The sequence below is a fragment of the Anabrus simplex genome, chromosome 1, assembly GCF_040414725.1.
Source record: "Anabrus simplex isolate iqAnaSimp1 chromosome 1, ASM4041472v1, whole genome shotgun sequence".
Classification (NCBI taxonomy): domain Eukaryota; kingdom Metazoa; phylum Arthropoda; class Insecta; order Orthoptera; family Tettigoniidae; genus Anabrus; species Anabrus simplex.
This window is the reverse complement of record NC_090265.1, coordinates 1,082,892,105-1,082,914,939: the sequence shown is the minus strand read 5'-3', so window position 1 is coordinate 1,082,914,939 and position 22,835 is coordinate 1,082,892,105. Positions and strand designations below refer to the sequence as shown.

Here is a 22,835-nt window from a genome sequence, read left to right as displayed (position 1 = left end):
CAACAAAAGTTATAGGGAATTAAAGTTCCGATCAGTTAGGTCTTACACATTTTACCGTACCAAATATTATAACAGAGTTATTCAAGAATTCGAATTTTTGTTGCTAAGTCATGGGTAAACATAATTTAATGAAAATCGGTATATAAAATTTGGGAATAAGGAACTACAATCTAGGCTATAAATAATTTTATTCGCCCTGGATGACATGGTAGTTTAGGGGAAGATGCCTGAAATTTATTTTTTAAATATCTATGTTATTGGTCCTACAGACAAGTAAAGAGCTATTCAATTTAATTCAGTCTTATCCCCAACGTGTACTCTACTTAACCTAGAATTCTGTATATAATGTAGAATTCCGTGGCGAAGCACGGGTACATCAGCTAGTATAATATAAAATCTTGATTGGAGAATCGTAAATGGGATTGTAAATGAAGGTTACAGTTCTCTTCGTATGGTTCTGAGGGTTTTTTAAGGCTTGTAATAAGGGTGTAAAGGAAAGGGCATGTAAGCCTCAGATAAGATCACAATTACAGTATGGCTCCAGTGTATGGGATCCTCACCAGGATTACTCGATTCGAGAACTGAAAAAAAAAATCCAGAGAAAAACAGCTGGATTTGTTCTGGGTTATTTGTGACTAAAGACTAGTGTAACGAGAATGTTGTATAGTTTGGACTGGGAGAATTTGGAAGAAAGAAGACGAGCTGCTCGACTAAGTGGTATGTTCCGAATTGTCAGTGGATATATAGTGTGGAATGACATTAGTTTATAAATAATTTTGAGATCACAATATGAAGATAACGTTGGAAATCAATAGGACAAATTGGAGAATAGATCCGTTCGTAGGAAGAGGAGTTAGGGATTGAAGTAATTTGCAAAAGGAGATATTCGACAAATTTCCAACTTCTTTGAAATGATTTAAGAAAAGACTAAGTAAACAACTCATAAAGAATCTGCCATCTGGGTGACTGCCCTAAATGCAGATCAGTGGTAATTGATAGATAGATAGATAGATAGATAGATAGATACATAGATAGATAGATAGATAGATAGATAGATAGATAAATAGATTCAATTTTAATGAATCTTATTACTCTATGACACTATACTTTACCATTCCAGGTCTAATTTCATCTATTACTGCTGCTTTATGACAATGGAGTTTACTTACCTCCTTGTCCACTTACTCACGCGTAATTTCACCAACATCATTTTCCTCCTCCCCATGAACTCGGTTGTTCGCGACACTACCAGGAAGATTTCCTTTTACGTTGAGAAGATTTTCGAAATATTCCCCCCACCTGTCCAGTGATGTCCTGCGATCTATTATGAGTTCACCTAATTACTCAAAACACTATTAATTTCCTTTTTACCTCCCTTCCTAACATTCTTTATTACTGTCCAGAAAGATTTCCCTGCTGCTAGACCTAGCTTTTCCAGGATTTCTGTTTGGATCAGTCTGTCTGCATCAGTCCTTGTTTGGAGCCATTTCTGATAAGCCTTCCAAGCTGCTCTCACTTCATTATTCCACCAAGATGTTCGCCTTTTACCATCCTTACACACAGTTGTTCCTAGGCATTCCCTTGCTTTTTCTACTAGAACATCCCTGTATGTCACCCATTCTCTTTCTGTACCCTGAACCTGCTTACTCTCCACTGTTCGGAACTTCTCACCATTCATAGCCATGTACTTCTAAATTCCTCGTCGTGAAGATTTTCTTCCCTTATTCGTTTGCTGACAGATTTCACTTTCTCTATCCTAGGCCTAGAGATACTTAGTTCACTACAGATCAGACAGTGGTCTGTATCATCGAAAATACCCGGAAAAACCGTACATTCCAAACAGATTTCCTGAATTCGAAGTCGGTTAAGATATATTCTAGTATGGATCTGGTTCACCTACCCTCCCATGTGTAGCGGCGAATAGCCTTATGCTCGAAGAATGTATTCGTAACTGTTAGACCGTTACTAGCACAGAAGTGAAGCAAACGCTTCCCATTCCCATTAGCTTCCATATCTTCCCCACATTTACCAATCACCCTTCCGTATCCTTCAGTTATATTTCCAACTTTCGCACTGAAATCGCCCATTGGCACTATTCTATCCTCGTTGTTGACCCTGACTACGATGTCACTCAATGCTTCATAAAACTTGCCAACTTCATCCTCATTTGCACTCTCACTTGGTGAATACACTAAGACAGTTTTCATCCCAATTCCTCCAACTGCCAAATCTACCTATATCATTCGCTCACTTACGTGCCTAACAGAAACTATGCTGCGTGCAGTGGTATTCCTGACGAAAAGCCCTACCCCACACACACGCGCCAAGTGTACTTTATAATCTCCTATCTCTTCCTCGTTATCTCCTCTTACCCGAATGTTACTTACTCCTAGCACATCCAGATGCATCCTCTTTGCTGACTCAGCCAGTTCTACTTTCTTTCTTCCATAAAACCCATTAATACTGATAGCTCCCCATCGAATTCCATTTCGTTCGTGAAATTGTTTCCAAGGAGCCCCTCGCCTGTCAACTGTGAATGGGACTCCGGTACTCCCATAGGTCCGAGGCTTGCTTAAAATGTTCTTAGCTCGGTAAATTCATGAAGCAGGATGCTACCCTACTTACACATAGTCCAAGTGAGGATCTCTGCTCTTAACAGGTTAGGGACCACCGGTAGGTTGTATAGCCCTAGGTGTCTGAGCATAAGGAGGGTCACGACTCAGAATATGTCCGAGATGCCCACTCCCATTCCGTAGCAACTGGTATCCCGACTCTCAGGACCACTTACTAGGCCACTCAGCCGTTGCCTATGGTTCACGAACTAGGACGTGACTACAGTAACTCACACCATGAACTATAGCTACCTTCAGATTTGACAAAAGCAGTAATTACACCTATCTATAAGTAAGGGAAGAGGAAGGATTGTAACAACTATCGAGGTATCTCATTGATTAGTGTACCAGGCAAAGTATTCACTGGCATCTTGGAAGGGAGGGTGCGATCAGTGGTTGAGAGGAAGTTGGATGAAAACCTGTGTGGTTTCAGACCACAGAGGAGCTGTCTGGATCAGATTTTCAGTTTGCGACAGGTAATTGAAAAATGTTACGAGAGGAATAGACAGGTATATTTATGTTTCGCAGATATAGAGAAAGCATATGACAGGGCACCGAGGGGAAATATTTTCGCCAAACTGTGGGACTATGGGATTAAGGGTAGATTATTACAATCAATCAAATGCATTTATGTTGACAATTGAGAATTGATGGCAGAATGAGTTCTTTGTTCAAAGTACTTACAGGGGTTAGACAAGGCTGTAATCCTTCATCGTTGTTGTTCATAGATTACATGGGTCATCTGCCGAATGGTATAAAGTGACAGGTAGGGATTCAGGCAGGTGGAAATGTAGTAAGCAGTCTGGCCTATGTTGACGACTTGGTCTTAATGACAGATTGTGCCGAAAGCCTGCAGTCTAATTATCTTGGAACTTGAAAATGGGTGCAATGAGTATGGTATGAAAACTAGCCTTTCGAGGATTAAATTGATATCAGTAGGTAAGAAATCCAAGAGAATTGAATGTCAGATTGGTGATACAAAGCTGGAACAGATAGATAATTTCTCCCAGGATGGTAATATAGTTAGTGAGATTGAGTCAAGGTGTAGTAAAGGTAATGCAGTAAGCTCGCAGTTGCGATCAACAGTATTCTGTAAGAAAGAAGTCATCTCCCGGACAAAACTATCTTTACATCGGTCTGTTTTCATACCAACTTTGCTTTACGGGAGCGAAAGTAGGACGGACTCATAATATCTTATTCGTAAGTTAGAAGTAACAGACATAAAAGTTTCGAGAATTATTGCTGGTACAAACAGGTGGGAAAAATGGCAGGAGGATACTCGGAATGAGGAGATAAAGGCTCATTTGGGAATGAACTCGATGGATGAAGCTGTGCACATAGACCGGCTTCGATGGTGGGGTCATGTGAGGCGAATAGAAGAGGTTAGGTTTCTTAGGAAAATAATGGACTCTGTTATGGAGGGTAAGAGAAGTAGAGGAAGATCAAGACGACGATGGTTAGACTCAGTTTCTAACGATAAGAGGTATAGAACTAAATGAGGCCACAGCACTAGTTGCAAATAGAGTATTGTGGCGTAGTAAATTCACACAGGCTTGCAGACTGAACGCTGAAAGGCATAACGGTCTATGTATGTATGTTCAGTGCGTCAGCGATTCCGCTGGTGGGATCCTCAACAGCTCTGCCATCAGCTGTCATAGATGGCCTAGGCATCACTGAAGAGGCGTACTAGGGAAATGAGGAGTTTCCCGTTGCTTTCCTCACAGAGCCAGAGTTGCTATTACATATCAGTCTGCCAAGCCCACTGAAATGCATACACCAGCCGACCCTATGAGCAACATTTTCACACCATTCATAGCAGGAACTGGCTGCATAAAGATTGGCATTACTAGCATCGCTCATTCCTCAGTCACTTTCATATTGTCAAAGCCAAGGATAAGACAGAGACAGATCTATGAAAGTAACAAAATTGCTCTAGCCTATACCAGAAGACATAGTGCACTGTAAACACTAGGTCCTGCCAGCAAAGGCATAACGGTCTATATTGATAATAATTATGTATGTATGTATGTATGTATGTATGTATGTATGTATGTATGTATGTATGTATGTATGTATGTATGTATGTATGTATGTATGTATGTATGTATGTATGTATGTATGTATGTACTCTAATGGCTAAGGTTCATATAACGCACATCAGTAGGTCAGTAGACTATAGCTGTGAAGAAGCTCAATCTGTTTGTTCATTTAGTATAAGACGGGCGGAGGCTGTTTATATCCGGGGTGTGACGGCCTGCTAATGGTTTCCTTCACAGTTGGTTGACTTTCCGTGCACGTGGTATCCTATATAGCCTTCACTTTTATCTTTACTGAATGAACGGATGAATTCTTGAGTATATTTGGCACATTATTAAGGTAATGTCTTTTACCTTTGCTCCATAATTGCTTGCGCAATCAATTTTGGCACTTTCACCCTTGAATTCGAATAATAATAATAATATTGGTTTTACATCTGACAAACTACTTTTATGGCTTCCGGAGACTCCGAGGTGGTGGAATTTTGTCTCGAAGGAGTTCTTTTACATCCCGGTAAATCTACTGACACGGGGCTGACGTATTTGATCGCCTTCAAATACCACCGGACTGAGCCAATTCTTGGTAAGTTATTCCAATCCCTAACGCCCCTTCCTGCAAAAGAATATTTGCCCAACTTTATCTTCACATTGTGATCTTTCCTACCTGTAAAGACATCACTCAAACTTATTCGTCTACTAATGTCGTTCCACGCCATCTCTCCACTGACAGCTCGGAACATACCGCTTAGCTGAGCATCTCGTCTCCTTTTTCTTAAGTCTTCCCAGCCCAAACTTTGCAACATTTTTGTAACGCTACTCTTTTGTCGGAAATCAACCAGAACAAATCGAGCTGCTTTTCTTTCGATTTTTTCTAGTTCTTGGATCAAGTAATCTTGGTGAGTGTCCCATACTCTAGATCCATATTCTAGGTGGGGTCTTACCAGAGACTTATATGCCCTCTCCTTTACATCCTTACTACAAGCTCTAAACACCCTCATAACTATGTGCAAAGATCTGTCCCCTTTATTTACAATCTCATTTATGTGATTACCCCAATGCAGATCTTTCCTTATATTAACACCTAGGTACTTACAATGATTCCCATAAGGAACTTTCACCCCATCAACGCGGTAATTAAAACTGAGAGGACATTTTCTATTTGCGAAATTCACAACCTGACTTTTAACCCCGTTTATCATTATACCATTGCGTACTGTCCATCTCACAACATTATCGAGGTCATTTTGCAGTTGCTCACAATCTTGTAACTTATTTGTTACTCTATACCGAATAACATAATCCGCAAAAAGCCTTATCTCTGATTCCACTTCTTTACTTATATCATTTATATATATAAAATAAAACATAAAGGTCCAATAATGCTGCCTTGAGGAATTCCGTTCTTAATTATTACAGGGTCAGATAAATCTCTGCCTACTCTAATTCTCTGAGAATCCCGTAGCGAAGCACGGGTACATCAGCTACAGGTTCTAAGCAGGACATTCCAGGAATGATTAATGGACAAGGGGAGTGTGTATGCGAAGATCTTCAGAAGTCAGAAGTATTCAGTCAGCATTTTATAAAGATTGTTGGTTACATGGATAGACGAGGTGACTGATACTAAAGAAGTATTAAATTTTACCTATGATAACAACGACATTTACAGTAAGATACAAAAGTTGAAAACTAGAAAGGCAGCTGGAATTGATAAGATTTCTAGGGACATACTAAAGAAAGTGGTTTCGGATATAGTCCCATATCTGAAGTACTTATTTGATTATTGTTTGCATGAAGGGGTTATAACAAATGAATGGAGAGTTGCTGTAGTAGCCTCTGTGTATAAAGGAAGGGGTGATAGACATAAGGCTGGAAATAACAGGCCAGTCAGTTTGACATGCATTGCATGTAAGCTTTGGGAAAGCATTCTTTCTGATTATATTAGACATGTTTGCGAAATTAATAACTGGTTCGATAGAAGACATTTCGGGATTCGGAAACGTTATTCCAGTGAAGCTCAACTTGTAGTGTTCCAGCAAGACTTAGCAGATATCTTGGATTCAGGAGGTGAAATGGATTATATCGCGATTGACCTATCTAACGCATTTGATAGGGTGGATCTTGGGAGACTACTTGCAAAAATGAGTGTAATGGGATTAGACAAAAGAGTGACTGAATGGGTGGCTATATTTCTAGAAAATAGATTTCAGAGAATTCTTCCCGGGGTCCTACTTCCCGAGGCGTCTCTGCATTAGTGTTGCATAGAACTTGTCAGTGACCGGGCGATTTGGCCGTGCGGTTGGGGGCGCGCAGCTGTGAGGTTGCATCCGGGAGATAGGGGGTTCGAACCCCACTGTCGGCAGCCCTGAAGATGGTTTTCCAGGCAAATGTTGGGGTTGTAACTAAATTAATGCCACGACCGCTTCCTCTCACTCTTAGTCCTATGTTATGCCATCGTCGTCATAGGTAAGACCTATCTGTGTCGGCGCGACGTAAAGCAAATGGTAAAAAAAGAATAATCTTGTCAGTGATTGCGAACTGGTGATATTATGAACAAGTAAGACGAAGTGCATGTATAAATGGAGAAGTCCGTTATTGGCACTTAAGTAACTTTGAGATCCTTTTCTGTACTTATCTTAAACATCTTACGTCCCTTTCCTCTGGCGACCGCATTTGGGCTATACCACTTGGTTCTACTGTGGCTTGTTAATACAAGAGGCTATTCGCTAACAGTCAGTCAGAATTGGAGTTAGCGGTGTTAGCTGTAGCCAGTGCCCCACCGGAGTCTGGGCGAGGAGTTGCTGTTGCTGTTGGACTGGGGACTGCTGTAGTAGTGTTGGCTGCAGTGAGTGTCCCACCGGAATCAGAGTACCGTCGTGTGTGTGCGTTCGCGCGTGCGCTACCGTGGACTGTAGACTACCTTGGAGTCTGTGTGCGGAACAGTGATTTGAGAAGAATTGAAGCAGTGTTAAATGCCGTTGTTGTGCGGAATTTTGCAGTGCTGGCTATCAATGTTGAACTGTTGATGCTTGGTGGTCAGTATTAAGTAGCTCACTGTATTTGACTATGTGAATTATTGGATAGTCTCTGGAGTCAAACCATGGAACAGTCATCGTGTGGTCAGTAGGTCTGTGTTCAAACCTAGCTGTCTGTACGCAACTGCTGTGTGGGTTGACTGGACTTGGAGGAGAAATGAAAGTAAGGCGAGCCTGCCAATAAGAATTAAAGCTCCATCCAGGTAGACCACCTTACTGGCCGCCCGCTATGAAGAGAAGAGACTAGCCAGCAATAGGGATGTAGGCAGAGAAAGTTCGCGCCAGATAGCGCTCGTGTACTACTGGGTCGGCTGCGAGTAATGTATAGAATGTGACCGAGTTTTCTGAGCTAAAGCCGATTGTATCTTCTCTAATTTTACTCCAAGACTATATTAATTAATTGTATAGGTATATCCCCTAGTATATTACGGACGATTTTCAGCGTTTAAGCCTTAAACAGCTGCAGTATGAGCTACGGACCAGAAACGCTAAAACTAGCGGGAGGAAGGAAGAATTACTACAGCGGTAATTAGAAAATTCTAACGCGCTTTATTATCCAAATAATGAATAGGAGTTTGTCGTTGAGTACTGCGCATTGATAAATACATGTACATCGACAAGACTTAAATCATAAATAGATATTTAAACACGCACTTGCTCCCCTTGCTTATAAACTTCGATTCATGTATTTTTTTTTAAAGGTTGATGGCTTACATGAAACTGCAGATACAGCCTTTGTCCACCACCAAAAGCATGTGAATATTCTTGAGTTTCCCAGTGCCGGTTCCTTTGAATATTTGACCATCAGCCATAAGGTGAAGATCACTATCACAAATTTCCATCTGATGGATTATTTCGTATTTAGAAAATCGGAAATAGATGGAGTACCTGTTTCCAACTACAAATCATTGTGTTATGCTGGATACAGACTTTTCAGTGAAAGGTTAATTTCAGTCGGGTGAAATTCTTAAATGCAGTGCTGTGAAATCCGAGTACGCAAAACATAAGACCTATAATGTGAAGCTTATTTTAGGAGTACCTGGTGACGTTATAGGAGGGAATGTGAACGTTTTGCTGGAGCAGGCCCCAAGGCATGTTATAAGCACATTGCTGCTGTAAGCTAAGCATTAGAGCACTTCCCCAAGACTGGTATTATTCAGTGTTCAAAACATGCAGCCAAAATTTATAAACTTTTCAGCATCCTCCTACCAAACGGTTGAGGCCAGTTAGCCCTATGAAAGTGGAATGTTTGCCCTTGGAACAAGTTTTGCTATTATAATCTCAGTTGCGCCAGTTATAACTCTAGACGAGGGGTATTTCTGTCTGAAAGCAAGGGGGATGTTTTCAAGGCCATTTTCTCTATCAGGCCAAATGTTCAATTCTTTAAATTGGCAGTACATGAAATTGATCCAAACATTAAATATTCTTCCAACAGTAATTTTATGGATTCCGAAGTTAAGGCCTAGTTCTTTGTCAGATTTGTTGGTCCTTGGCTTCATAACTGTCAAGAAGAAACACAGTCTGGGTTCAAGAGGGAATATCTGTAAATTGTATCTGTTTTCTCCCAGAACAGCAAACACCAAATTACAATGTTGGACGTCTACAAATCCTGTATAAAGCAATATGGCATCAGGATTACGCATTGTTTGCTCAACAACCAAATTACCTGCAGTATTTTTTGAGTGCTGATGTCTTTGAAAATGAGAGCCACAAAAATGTAACATTCTCTTCTTCCGGTATATTCACGATTTCTTCCCGTACTTCAAAGGAGGTGATTTCTGCATATTCCGATATTGTAGGCTTATCGTGGTAATCCAGCAATTTTCTGGTGTTTGGCCTCTTCCTTGTTTTTGTTCTGTTCGTGGTCCACGGAAAAAGCGATGGAACAGCGCCCGGTTTTAATCTTGATCTCTCACCTTTAAATACAAACGCATAAATTCGGTGGTTGTTATCAAAATGCCTAATCAATTTGTAGGTAGAAAATAGGAATTATTTCCCTTCGTAAATCGCACTTACCCAACAAAGTTTTCGTGAAGTCACCGGGTTGAAAATAATGGGAACACACTTCAATATTTTCGGTCAGATTCTTCTCACCGAAATTTTTCCTTCTAATAGCATGTAACCATTTCTTCCTCATTTCTTTATTTTGTGGAAACTGGTGAAACGAAAATGAGCTTCTCTGATTTTTTCAAAGAGGAACACTGCAATAGCTCGGCATAGTCACGAAAATAACAATTTAAGCAACTTAAATTCGTGGATATTTAGCGGCATGAGTACACAGAAGACAAATGAAGAGCGCATTGCGCTTACCCAGTACAACAGCAGTGCGCTCTATCGGTGCTAGTTCTATACATCCCTGTTAGTGGAGTCTGGTCATTTGTGTCTATATATATATGTGTGTGTGCATTAATTCGGTCATTCTGAAATGAATTAGAGCGATAAAATAATGATATATTATTATTAGCGGCATGATAATAAATTTGGAAGAATAAAGAATACACGAATAAATGAAAAAAAGTATCAATATGACTTTATTTTAATGATGAAATAATAATCTACACAACGGCCTCGAGTGGCGAACCGTTGCTTAAATTCATAGAATTTAGTGGAGATTAAGTATAGCTTAACCCATAATCCAGGCATAGTTAGTGTCAGAGTAACCTTCAGTGGGATTAAGAGGTAGTGAAACATGGTGGGAAATGTTGTTTTCCAAATTTGAATTATAGTAGCGCGAAGTGGGGTGGTGATGGAGTTAGATGTGTGTGATCGTTGAGGTTGGCACTTGAGATGTTATAAATGTTATAAATCACACTTTTTGAAGCACTAGTCTATCGTCGGTTGGCGTCGCGAAAACATTGCATTACTAAATTTGACTTAAAACACTCTCGAACAGTAATATTAAATCAGAATACAGACATAGTGATCCACTACTAAAGACAATAACTAAGGCATGTGAGAGTATCCTATTCGAGTCCAGAGATGGCGCTTACGATTCTGTCGAAGTTTGGTAGTGGCAATTGCGGGGTTTTATGCTGTCACGATTGTTACCACGGCGCTTACAATGTTTATTGTAGCGCTTTTCATAGGATAACTTGTCGTGTACGATGGTACTAGGATGAAAAGTGAAAAGACGGTAATGAATTACGTTGGCGCTTAAGACACTTTACGAGGACATTCCCACGAACATGAAGTCTGTCGTACGCTCCACAGCTAATTTTGACTTATTTTGGCAGTTGCGGTACTTCGCCTGTTAGGGGACGATTTTATCTTATTGCTGCAGATGTGCAGTGCAGATTAGTGGCTCTTCATTATATGGAAAAGGTCACTTATTTTAATATCTGTAGACTACGTTCTGAACAACCTGAGGTACAATTGCATGCAGACTGGCACAATCTCGAGAAAAGTGGGATGCCGCATGGCATTAATAATAATAATAATAATAATAATAATAATAATAATAATAATAATAATAATAATAATAATAATAATAATAATAATATCTTTTGCTGTTTCCTGATACACTGAGAGTAGTAGGGCAAAGAGAATTCAAATCCATACCGTCAGCATTTTCAGCTACGTCAGCACCCGAGGTCATTGACCCTGGCGATTTACGCCGATCACGTGACCGTGACCTCACGACGACGTGCTATTGTTTGTAAACAAAGCTACGTGCTTGGCTACGTGCTTTTTGACAGCTGTCGTCTTGACGGACCCTAATCTGGCTTTTATGACAACAGAGCATCGCTAACCTCAGTGTTTCTATCTTGACGGGACTAAATTTCACTGTTGCCCCCTCATGAAATTTGAAATCCACGTGCTTTTTGACATCTGTTAAGATGACAGCTGCCATCTTTAACCACGTAGATTTTAAACATGTGAACGCGCAACCCCAGTGCTGCCATCTTGACCTCACTGTTGCCACCTTATGCACGTGGTGGCGGTCAATTTAAAAACCACATGCTTTTTTAACATCTGTTAAGATGACAGCTGCCATCTTTAACCACGTGGGCATGGTTTTTAAACAAGTGAACATGGCTTACCTCAGTGCTGCTATCTTGATGGAGCTAAACCTCATTGCTGCCACCTTACGCACGAAGAGGCACGGAATTTAAATTCATCTTGCCGGGACTTAGCCACGCCGCAGAATTTGAGGACATAGCTAGGGGGCCTAACCACAGGCAAGCTGCCCTTCTCGACATACCTCTATCTTATAGCAAGCTTCTCTTCTCGACATACCACCATCTTAATGCAAGATAACCTTCTCGACATACTTACCATCTAAAAGCAAGCTGCTCTTCTCGACATACTTACCATCTTATAGGAAGCTGTCCTTCTCAACATACCATCATCTTAGAGGTCATAATTTTAAAGCAAGCTATCCTTCTCGACATACTTAGCATCTTACAGCAATCTGCCCTTCTCGACATACCATCATCTTAGAGAACATAGTTTTAAAGCAAGCTGCCCTTCTCAACACTCTCAAATCTTAACCTTACTGCTGTTATCTTAACTACGTTTTCTATGGTATTTGCAATTTAAACAGCATCCTTCTCCTCCTCCTAACGACATACAGTAGTTCCTTCCCGAAAATCCATATAGCAAAAGGGCTCTTTGCAAGAGAGTTCCTCCTTCTCACCCGTCTAACAAAAGCGCAAAGTGGCTCCTCCTCCTTCTGGCAAAAGGGCACTTCCTCCTAGCAAAAGGGCACCTCATCCTAGCAAATGGGCAAAAGGGCTTTTCTTCCTGGTAAGAGAGCAATCCCCCTTCTTACAGTTACTGAGGTTAGCTCAATTCCTCCCCTACGGAAAGATGCCTTCTTGAATTGATCAAAAATTAGTGCAGATATACTTACGTTAGTAACGTTGTTCTCGTCGCATAAGTTTTTCGATTGAGGAAGGAGTGGTAGGAGGAGGAGGCGGTAAGGAGAAGGTAATCCTTTTTTTATTGCAATCAGCATACAAAAATATTGTAGGATAAGCAAATGCTGTATCCGACAAGACAAACAGGTTCAATCTACTTATAGAATGCAATTAGCAAAAATATAGAATTGACATGCTAATGCTGTATATCTTTATCCGACAAGACAAAGCATGTTGACTGTTAAACATAAAAACTACTAACGCTACTGTGCTATTCGACAAGACAAGTTACAATTAGCACACACCAGAATTGATTGTAGAACAAGACAAAACATGTTAGCTATTAGTGTTTAGAACAGAAAAACTTATAACATAAAACATTATGAGACGAATCTCTCTGTTGATACAAACGCACTTCTATGCAATCACCGCGCACACATAGAATTTCAACTGTTGTATATCTCTATCCGACGTACTCCTTCTTAATCACTCTAGATAAAATGATTACTACTTAGCAGGGGATACCTTTGTCATAAGGAGATGGCTTTTGCGGGATTCGAACACATGCAACATCTGTATAGTGTTTTATTTGCCGAAACAATAAAAAAATCATACTACTGTGCAGATAAAATTATTTTACTACTTAGCAGGGGATATCTTTGTCCAACATCATATTGTGTTAAGAAAAATTATGGATTCAAATCCTGTTCTAACACAATAAAAGATCATTGGATTCAAACTTTGTTTACAAGGGAGAGGAATCGAAGTGTACTTCCTCTTAAATCAGTAATTACTGCTATCGTGCTGATAAAAATGCTGTGAGAGGGATCAAAAATGTACGTTGTTAACCTACCTTAATTTTAGATACGGCTGATCACGCGACACCCTTTTTTAGTCCAGAGGTGTTTTGAATTAATATAACCTCGAAGGATTTACTTCTACGAATCGAATCCTCAGCCTTATAAACTAGGACTGAATGCCGACACTTATAACAGGTGTTTTGTGTTTAGAACATTGAATGTCTGATTGAAACATTTTGTGAGTATAGATTTAAACAGTAGAGTGATTTTATTACCTGCTGTAATGCTTACATGACTAGCATCGAACAGGAGATAGCCACATGCCCTAACCGCGCAGCCAATTTGCTCGGTGTTGCAATAGCAACGCTACTTTACAAAATATCATGGGCTAAGATACATCTTCCATCATTTGCCTGGCGCGAAAATAAAAAATTACGGAAACACATATTGCCCTAACGGCGCAGCTATTTCGCTCGGTGATGCAGCTACATTACAAAATATAATTACAGCTAAGATACAACTTCCATCATTTACCTGGTGTGAAAATAAGAATCCGCGGAAACACGTGGCCTAACCGCGCAGGCAATTTGTTCGGTGTTGCAATAGCAACGCTACATTACAAACTATCATTACAACTAAGATACAACTTCCATCATTTACCTGGTGTGAAAATAAGAAATCGCGGGAACACATGCCCTAATCGCGCAGCTAATTCGCTAGCTGATCGCAACTTTACAAAATATGAATATAGCTAAGATACAGCTTCTTTTATTTGCCTGGTGCGAAAATCAGAAACCACACGGAAACACATATTGCCCTACCGCGCAGCCAATTCGCTCGGTGTTCGCTACTTTACAAAATATGAATATAGCTAAGATACCGCTTCTTTTATTTGCCTGGTGCGAAAATCAGAAAACACAGAAACACATATTGCCCTACCGCGCAGCCAACGACCGCTGCTCAGGGTCTTACCACCTCCGACAATATTAATTATACACTTTATTCGTATTTGTTATACTTACATGCAATCTCTAATACGTAAGTGATGGTCTGCATTCAGTAGAAGAATGTAAACATTCTGCTTGCATGCCGATATCGGATGTATCGAGTCAGCATTTTCTTCGTACTGCAAGATTTTGTCCCAAAGTTGGACATCTGTGAGCAATTTACACTGCAAGATTTCGCGTGTACGTCGCAAAAATATTCCATTCTGAGCAGCGGTCGTTGCCTGCGCGGTGGACGTTGTAGCTGCGCGGTTAGGGCAACATGTGTTTCCGTGGTTTCTAATTTTCGCACCAGGCAAATGATGGAAGATGTATCTTAGCTATATTCATATTTTGATAAGTAGCTATCACCGAGCGTATTGGCTGCGCGGTTAGGGCAATATATGTTTCCGTGGTTTCTGAATTTCGCACCAGGCAAATGATGGAAGTTGTATCTTACCTATATTCATATTTTGAAAAGTAGCGAACACAGAGCTAATAAACTTCGCAGTTAGGGCAACATGTGTTTCCGTGGTTTCTAATTTTCGCACCAGGCAAATGATGGAAGATGTATCTTAGCTATATTCATATTTTGAAAAGTAGCGATCACCGAGCGAATTGGCCGCGCGGTTAGGGTAATATGTGTTTCCTTGGTTTCTGATTTTCGCACCAGGTAAATGGTAGAACTTGTATCTTAGCTATATTCATATTTTGTAAAGTAAAGATCACCGAGCTATTTGGCTGCGTGGTTAGGGCAATATGTATTTCCGTGTTTTCTGATTTTCGCACCAGGAGAATAAAAGAAGCTGTATCTCAGCTATATTCACATTTTGTAAAGTAGCGATCACAGAGCTAATAAACTTCGCAATTAGGGCAATATGTGTATCCGCAGTTTCTGATTTTCACAGCAGGCAAATGATGGAAGTTGTACCTTAGCTGTATTTATATTTTGTAATGTTGCTGCATCACCGAGCGAATTGGCTGCGACCGGGCGAATTGGCCGTGCGCGTAGAGGTGCGCGGCTGTGAGCTTGCATCCGGGAGATAGTAGGTTCGAATCCCACTATCGGCAGCCCTGAAGATGGTTTTCCGTGGTTTCCCATTTTAACTCCAGGCAAATGCTGGGGCTGTACCTTAATTAAGGCCACGGCCGCTTCCTTCCAACTCCTAGGCCTTTCCTATCCCATCGTCGCCATAAGACCTATCTGTGTCGGTGCGACGTAAAGCCCTTAGCAAAAAAAAAAAAGAAAAAAAGAATTAGCTGCGCGGTTAGGGCAATATGTGTTTCCGTATCTGATTTTGCACCAGGTAAATTATGGAAGTTGTATCTTAGCTGCATTCATATTTTTTAAAGTAGCGATCATCGAGCGAATTAGATGATCGGGTAGGGCAATATGTGTTCGTGTGGTTTCTGATTTCCGCACCAGGTGAATGATGGAAGTTGTATCTTAGCTGTAATGATATTTGGTAATGTAGCTGCATCACCGAGCGAATTGGCTGCGCGGTTAGGGCATGTGGCTATCTCTTGTTCGATTCTAGTCATGTAAACATTACAGCAGGTAATAAAATCACTGTACTGTTTAAATCTATACTCACAAAATGTTTCAATACGACATTCAATGTCCTAAAAACAAAACACCTGTTATAAGTGTCGGCATTCAGTCCTAGTGAATAAGGCTGAGGATTCAATTCGTAGAAGTAAATCGTTCGAAGTTACATCAATTCAAAACACATGTGGACTAAAAATGAGTGTCGCATGAGTAGCCGTCCATAAGATCAAGATAAGTTAACAATGTACATTTCCGATCCCTCTCACAGCACATTTTATCAGAATGATAGTAGTAATTATTGATTTAGGAGGAAGTACACTTCGATTCCTCTCCCTTGTAAACAAAGTGTGAATCCCATAATTTTTTATTGTGTCAGAATTGGGTTTGAATCCATAATTTTTCTCCTTAACACAATATGATGTAGGACAAAGATATCCCCTGCTAAGTAGTAAAATAATTTTATCTGCACAGTAGTATGAATTTTATTCTGTTTCGGTAACTAAATCACTATACAGATGTTGCATGTGTTCGAATCTCGCAAAAGACAAAGGTATCCCCTGCTAAGTAGTAATCATTTTATCTAGAGTGATTAAGAAGAAGTACGTCGGATAGAGATATACAACATTTGAAATTCTATGTGTGCGCGGTGATTGCATAGAAGTGCGTTTGTATCAACAGAGAAATTAATCTCATAATATTTTGCGTTGTAAGTTTTTCTGTTCTAAACACTAATAGCTAACATGTGTTGACTTGTTCTACAATCAATTCTGGTGTGTGCTAATTGTAACTTGTCTTGTCGAATAGCACAGTAGCGTTAAAAGTTTTCTGTTTAAGAGTCAACATATTTTGTCTTGTCGGATAAAGACATACAGCATTAGTTTGTTCTACAATCAATTCTAGTGTGTGCTAATTTTAACAGAATTCAACTTGTCTTGTCGAATCGAGACATACAGCACAGTAGCGTTAATAGTTTTTTTGTTTAAGTCAACATGTTTTGTCTTGTCGGATGAAGACCTACAGCATTAGCATGTCAATTCTATATTTTGCTAATTGCATTCTGTAAGTAGATTGAACCTGTATTGTCTTGTCGAATACAGCATTTGCTTATCCTACAATATTTTTGCATGCTGATTGCAATAAAAAAAGGATTACCTTCTCCTTACCGCCTCGTCCTCCTACCGCTCCCTTCTCAATCGAAAATCGTATGTGATGAGAACAACGCTACAGAACGTATATCTGCACTAATTTTTGATCAATTCAAGAAGGCATCTTTCCGTAGGAGGAGGAATTAAATTAAGCTCGGTAACTGTAAGAAGGAGGAGTTGCTCTTATGCCAGGAAGAAAGGCCCATTTGCCCTTTTGCCAGGAGGAGGAGCAGGAGGAGGTGGAGCCATTTTGCCCTTTTGTTAAACGGATGAGGAGGAGGAGCCCTTTTGTAAGGAGGAGCCCTTCTGCTATACAGGTTGTCGGGAAGGAACTATGTCGTTAAGAGGAGGAGGAGAAGGAGGCTGTTACATTTTCAAATTCCATAGACAACGTAGTTAAGATAACAGCAGTAAGGTTAAGGTCTGAGAGTGTTGAGAATGGCAGCTTGCTTTAAACTATATTCTCTAAGATGATGGTATGTTGAAAAACACAGCTTTCTATCAGATGGTAAGTATGTCGAGAATGGCAGCTTGCTTTTAGATGGTAAGTATGTCGAGAAGGGCATCTTGCCTTAAAATGGTGGTATGTCGAGAAGAGCAGCTTGCTATAAGATAGAAGTATGTTGAGAAGGGCAGCTTGCCTGTGGTTAGGCCCCCCAAGCTATGTCCTTAAATTCCGCGGCGTGGCTAAGTTCCGTCAAGATGAATTTAAATTCCGCGCCACTTCGTGCATAAGATGGCAGCAATGAGGTTTAGCTCCGTCAAGATAGCAGTACTGAGGTAAGCCATGTTCACTTGTTTAAAAACCATGCCCACGTGGTTAAAGATGGCAGCTGTCACCTTAACAGATGTCAAAAAAGCATGTGGTTTTCAAATTTCTCGCCACCTCGTGCATAAAGTGGCAACAGTGAGGTCAAGATGGCAGCACTGAGGTTAGCCCACGTTCACATGTTTAAAATCCACGTGGTTAAACATGGCAGCTGTCATCTCAACATATGTCAAAAATCACGTGGATTTCAAATTTCGCGCCACCAATTCATAAGTTGGCAACAGTGAGATTTAGTCCCGTCAAGATAGAAGCACTGAGGTTGGCGATGCTCTGTTGTCATAAAAGTCAGATTAGGGTCCGTCAAGGTGACAGCTGTCAAAAGAGCACGTAGCCAACACGTGACTTTGTCGTCGTGTCGTCACGGTCACGTGATCGGCGTCAATCGCCGGGGTCAATGACCTCGGGTGCTGACGCAGCAGAAAAATGCTGACGCTATGGCTTTGATTTCTCTTTGCCCTACTACTGCTGAGGTGCCGGAATTTTGTCCCACTGGAGTTTTTTACGTACCAAAAGGATGGCGAATTTAAGCATCTTTAAATACCACCGGACAGAGCCGCAATGAATCCGCCAACTTGGGCTCTGCCGTCGGAGCCACTCGGCTCAGTGTTCACAACAATAATTAGGTTGAATATGGCAATAGTAATGTTAACACGAATGCTACCATTGGGATTTGTTTGAACGTAAGTAGTCTACGGAAACGTCACAGAAAAAAGACACATGCACTTATTGACAAACTGTATTTGCCTTGCTTCTTTTTATATCTCACACCAATTTATATCGAGAATTCCTTTGTATGGTTGACAATGTCGTTATTTAGTCCTTTAAATAATTACTTATTACCAACGTTACTGTATACAGTACTTAGCTCGAGTATTGATGTGCTGTGTGCAGGTTTTCCGAGCCTTGGAGTTCCCGGCTGAGGTAAAGCGGTTAGAGGCGCTCAACAATTCTGTGGGTCGACAGCGGGAACACTTACTGGTTGTGTTCAACTGTACGGAACGGCGAGAGCTTCACAACTACAGCCAACGAATGGAACGGGAGCTGGTCAGTTACGAGCTGGCGGTGCAGGAGGCTGTGCGAGGAGGAGTGTCCCTTCCTCTAGGAGACGTGCATCCTCGCTGGAACCTCGTACAGGCTGTCTTCTTCGCTTCCACTGTTCTCACTACAATAGGTGAGGAGGAACATGGTTTAATTACTGCTTATGAATCTGCCACACGGAAATATTCTGTCCAGTTGATCACGAGGCAAATTGGAATATCTGTTTGCGGGGCCCCGGCAGTGAATTAAGAGGGTAGGGGCATAAGACCCAGCACCCCCCCCCCCCACCTTGTGGTCCTTTGTCACATCCACATAAATAAATAATTTTGTCTGTGCTTTGGTCATAATTTTAAACATTGGTATTGTCGTGTCAGTCACGTCCAGAATAATAAGAGGGAAATGCAATTTTTAATTTTCCACCTTGTATGCATGTACTATGTGGAGATGAGAAGAATGAGGAATGTGGTTGCAAGCACGAACTTACTGTTCTGCCCAGACCGATCGGCTCTTATCTGCTCGTATATGCTACACGAAAACATTCACCCACACTTTGTAGTTTTCATCGTCTTGCTTGGTTTAATCAGATATGTGAACACTCAGATGAATATGGAAGAATATGTCCGATTTTTACACTTAGTTGATCACAGCATTAATGAGAACAAAAGTCTGCAATATTACTTGCTAAATCTTCTGCAAGCATTATTTCAGCATATTATGTAAACTCGGATTATTGCCTCGAAAACTTCCAGCAACAGAGTTGGAGATAAAGATTCAAAGTTTATAAACTTGATATATTATATATCAAATCTCAAATTGATAGTGCTATTAATTCATGGATACGGGAATGTATTTTGAGGCGAGCGCCACTGCTTCGATATGTTTGGGTTCCTAGCGAAAGAATTACTCTTACAATTAGTAATGATAAAGCATACCAAATACATGTGGTTTTTTCTTCTTCTACAATTTTTTACGTCGCACCGACACAGTTACAGTATCTCTTATGACGACGGTGGGATAGGAAAGGCCTGGGAATGGGAAGGAAGCGCTCGTGGCCTTAATTAAGGCACAGCCTCAGCATTTGCCTAGTGTGAACATGGGAAACCATAGAAAACCATCCTCAGGGCTGCCGACAGTGGGGTTCGAACCCACTATCTCCCGATTGCAAGCGCACAGCTCCGCACTATTAATCGCACAGCCAACTCGCCCGGTTACCAAATATATGGTGAAATATTATTTAGACAGACATTTCGAGTTCCAGTATTTTCATTTACGCTGATTTCGAATTTCACTGATGTCTCATAATCCTCGGCGTGACTCTCGTCCGTTAAGAAATTAATTGATTTTAATCTCTTTAGCATCATATTTACCTACCTTGCTCATCAACATCCATAGCTTTATGGAACTATATGACGGGAAAATCGCCCCCATTGGGCCATAGTCATATGGGGCCATACGCCACGGAGATCAATAGTCAAGGGACCTTTTCAGTCTAGAGACAAAAGTCACCTCGTCTGGACTCCCCAAAATGATCCAAATTGATGAGCCAACAATTGCTTTTTCAGTCGTGTGAGGGTCCACCGCAACTCCTCCGTTCCAAGATATGAACACCGGCCTCCCAGGGCCGTAGTGCGTCCGCGGCTACGTCTAACTAACTTAAAATCTAAATTATAGGCCTAAGTGAAAGGAAGAAAATAGGATGCACTTTTAGCACGGCAAATGATAAGCTTAAAAACGTTAAAGCAATTTAATACCTCTTGTCAAAACATAAACAAGTGCATAAAAATAAACCTGAGTAGCAAATAAAATCAGACAAAATAAAAATCATCTGGATTGAATAGAATCTCGGAGATCTCACTCCATGCATACAATATTAAATATAACGTGATCACGATTTGATCACAAATTGATCTCAGCATGACCTTAAGTTAGTTTCGACTTGATCATCCCATTTATTCATAACTTGGCGTTAAGTACACGATTATCCAATCCACAAACACTAATTTGAAACATCGTTGAATACAACACTAAATATTTTGTAAATGCGAAGGTATTACTTATAATCTTCAATTTCTATTTGAAAATACAACACTTTCAATAAACTGGAATCACTTCAGAGTGGTCACCTAATTACAATCCGAGCACTCCAAATTGCAAACAAATGTGGAAATGAAACACTACTCCTAATACAACTATGACACAACAAACAAACCAATTAACAGATGTCGGGATTGGAACCGAACCCTCATCTCCATGAACATGAAAACCCACAGCAATACAACTACGGGGCAGAACCCTCTTCACAAAAAATCAATCAACAATAAAAATAACCCTCGAAATCACGTTCAAAAATAGACACGGTATTTACACATAAATCACCATAAAATCCACTGAAAGAAAGGACAAAATAAACAAAAGAACATATATAACTGGCTGGATTCCTCGAAGCAAATAAGTTTTCGTTACGGGAAATCCATAGTGTGCTCTGGGACTCGAACAGGTGGCCTCAAGTGCACCAACATCAGTGGGCCCTGAAATCCCTATATAGGTTTTCCCTAGGATGAATAAAATCTAAATACGACGTTCATTTACTCAAATATATACTGCAGCAAAATGGGTAAACAGTTATCAATAAATCTTCTAATGCGAGTTGTGTTTTTCGTGAACACTCGGTATTCATTTATTTGACGTGTAGGCTTTCATTCTGCAGAGCCATTCCCTTTTACAAACCACGGCCATGGGCGCACCCTCTACGACCATAAATCTTCAGGCAAGGTCTCGCCTTTTGTCGGGCTAAGAACGTCCTTCAAAATTCTCACAATCACGAAGTATTATTTTCAAGAAAACATTGCGGCACTATCCAATTCAACCGCAATATTGTATCACATTCATTGCTCCATTTAACTGATGCGTTCTCAGCACACGTCGCATCAAGCCGTCATTCATCTCGTCACATCTCTTACACACAAAGGCTAATCGCAGAGAAGATCCTCCTACGGTTTTCTCAAAGCTCATAACTTCACCCAAATTCTATTGATTATTTAACGTGAAAAGAGTGACGTCAATAAAACAAAAGAAAACGAAAGTCAACTGGTTATAAGAAAGACACCCTAGCGACATTGGGTGGGCGGAGCTTCGAGTCCAGGCACAGCGCATTTCACACACAATTATACATCCATTACTATCTCTATCCATGCAAACTAAACCTCAAAACAATTTACTTTACAGACAGAGTGCATTGCTATTCCCGCGATTGGCACATTACAAAAAGCAATTTTGAAGACCCTGTCATCATGCATCATAAAATATAAGTGATTATTGTAATACGAAGAGAATATTATTCGTTGGCTCACCAACAACACATTAACGCTTTTTTCTTGCTATTTGCTTTACGTCGCACCGACACAGATAGGTCTTATGGCGACGATGGGATAGGAAAGGCCTAGGAGTTGGAAGGAATCGGCCGTGGCCTTAATTAAGGTACAGCCCCAGCATTTGCCTGGTGTGAAAATGGGAAACCACATTAACGCTTTACCCTCTATCTAAAGCACTCTCAAAATTTATTGAAATGTAAATCCATGCACATGTTTTGCTATAAATGAAATTAGAATGCTTGATATTATATCAGATTCCCTGGTCTTTATTCCCATATAAACTAACCTGACTTAAATAAAACCTAAAGACTACTCCAAGCTATTCCCTACTTGATAACAAATGCAATATTCTCTTATAATCCTATCCTAAAATATACTACATATTTACAAAAAAGAAAAGTACCTCCGCATTCACAAATATTTCATATTAATGTACTTAAAGCCATGGTGGGGTTGCCCATCGTTGGAGCCTCTGAAAGACTCTTAAGTGTTGCTTAGACCATCATGGTGTTGGGGTGGAACGCTGGTTTACATCCTCTTCCATTCATTCTGGGCGTCCTCATGCTCCTTGGATCGTAACC

The 22,835-nt window shown here is 40.5% G+C and overlaps 1 protein-coding gene across 1 annotated transcript in view; it reads left to right on the top strand.

Annotated features, from left to right (window-relative positions):
• LOC136858019 (TWiK family of potassium channels protein 7) overlaps positions 1-22,835 on the top strand; it is a 266,151-nt gene that overhangs the window by 45,641 nt on the left and 197,675 nt on the right. The window contains exon 2 of the mRNA XM_067137223.2: positions 18,737-19,016. Coding sequence (XP_066993324.1) covers positions 18,737-19,016 — 280 coding nt within the window. The remainder of the gene's footprint in view (positions 1-18,736; positions 19,017-22,835) is intronic.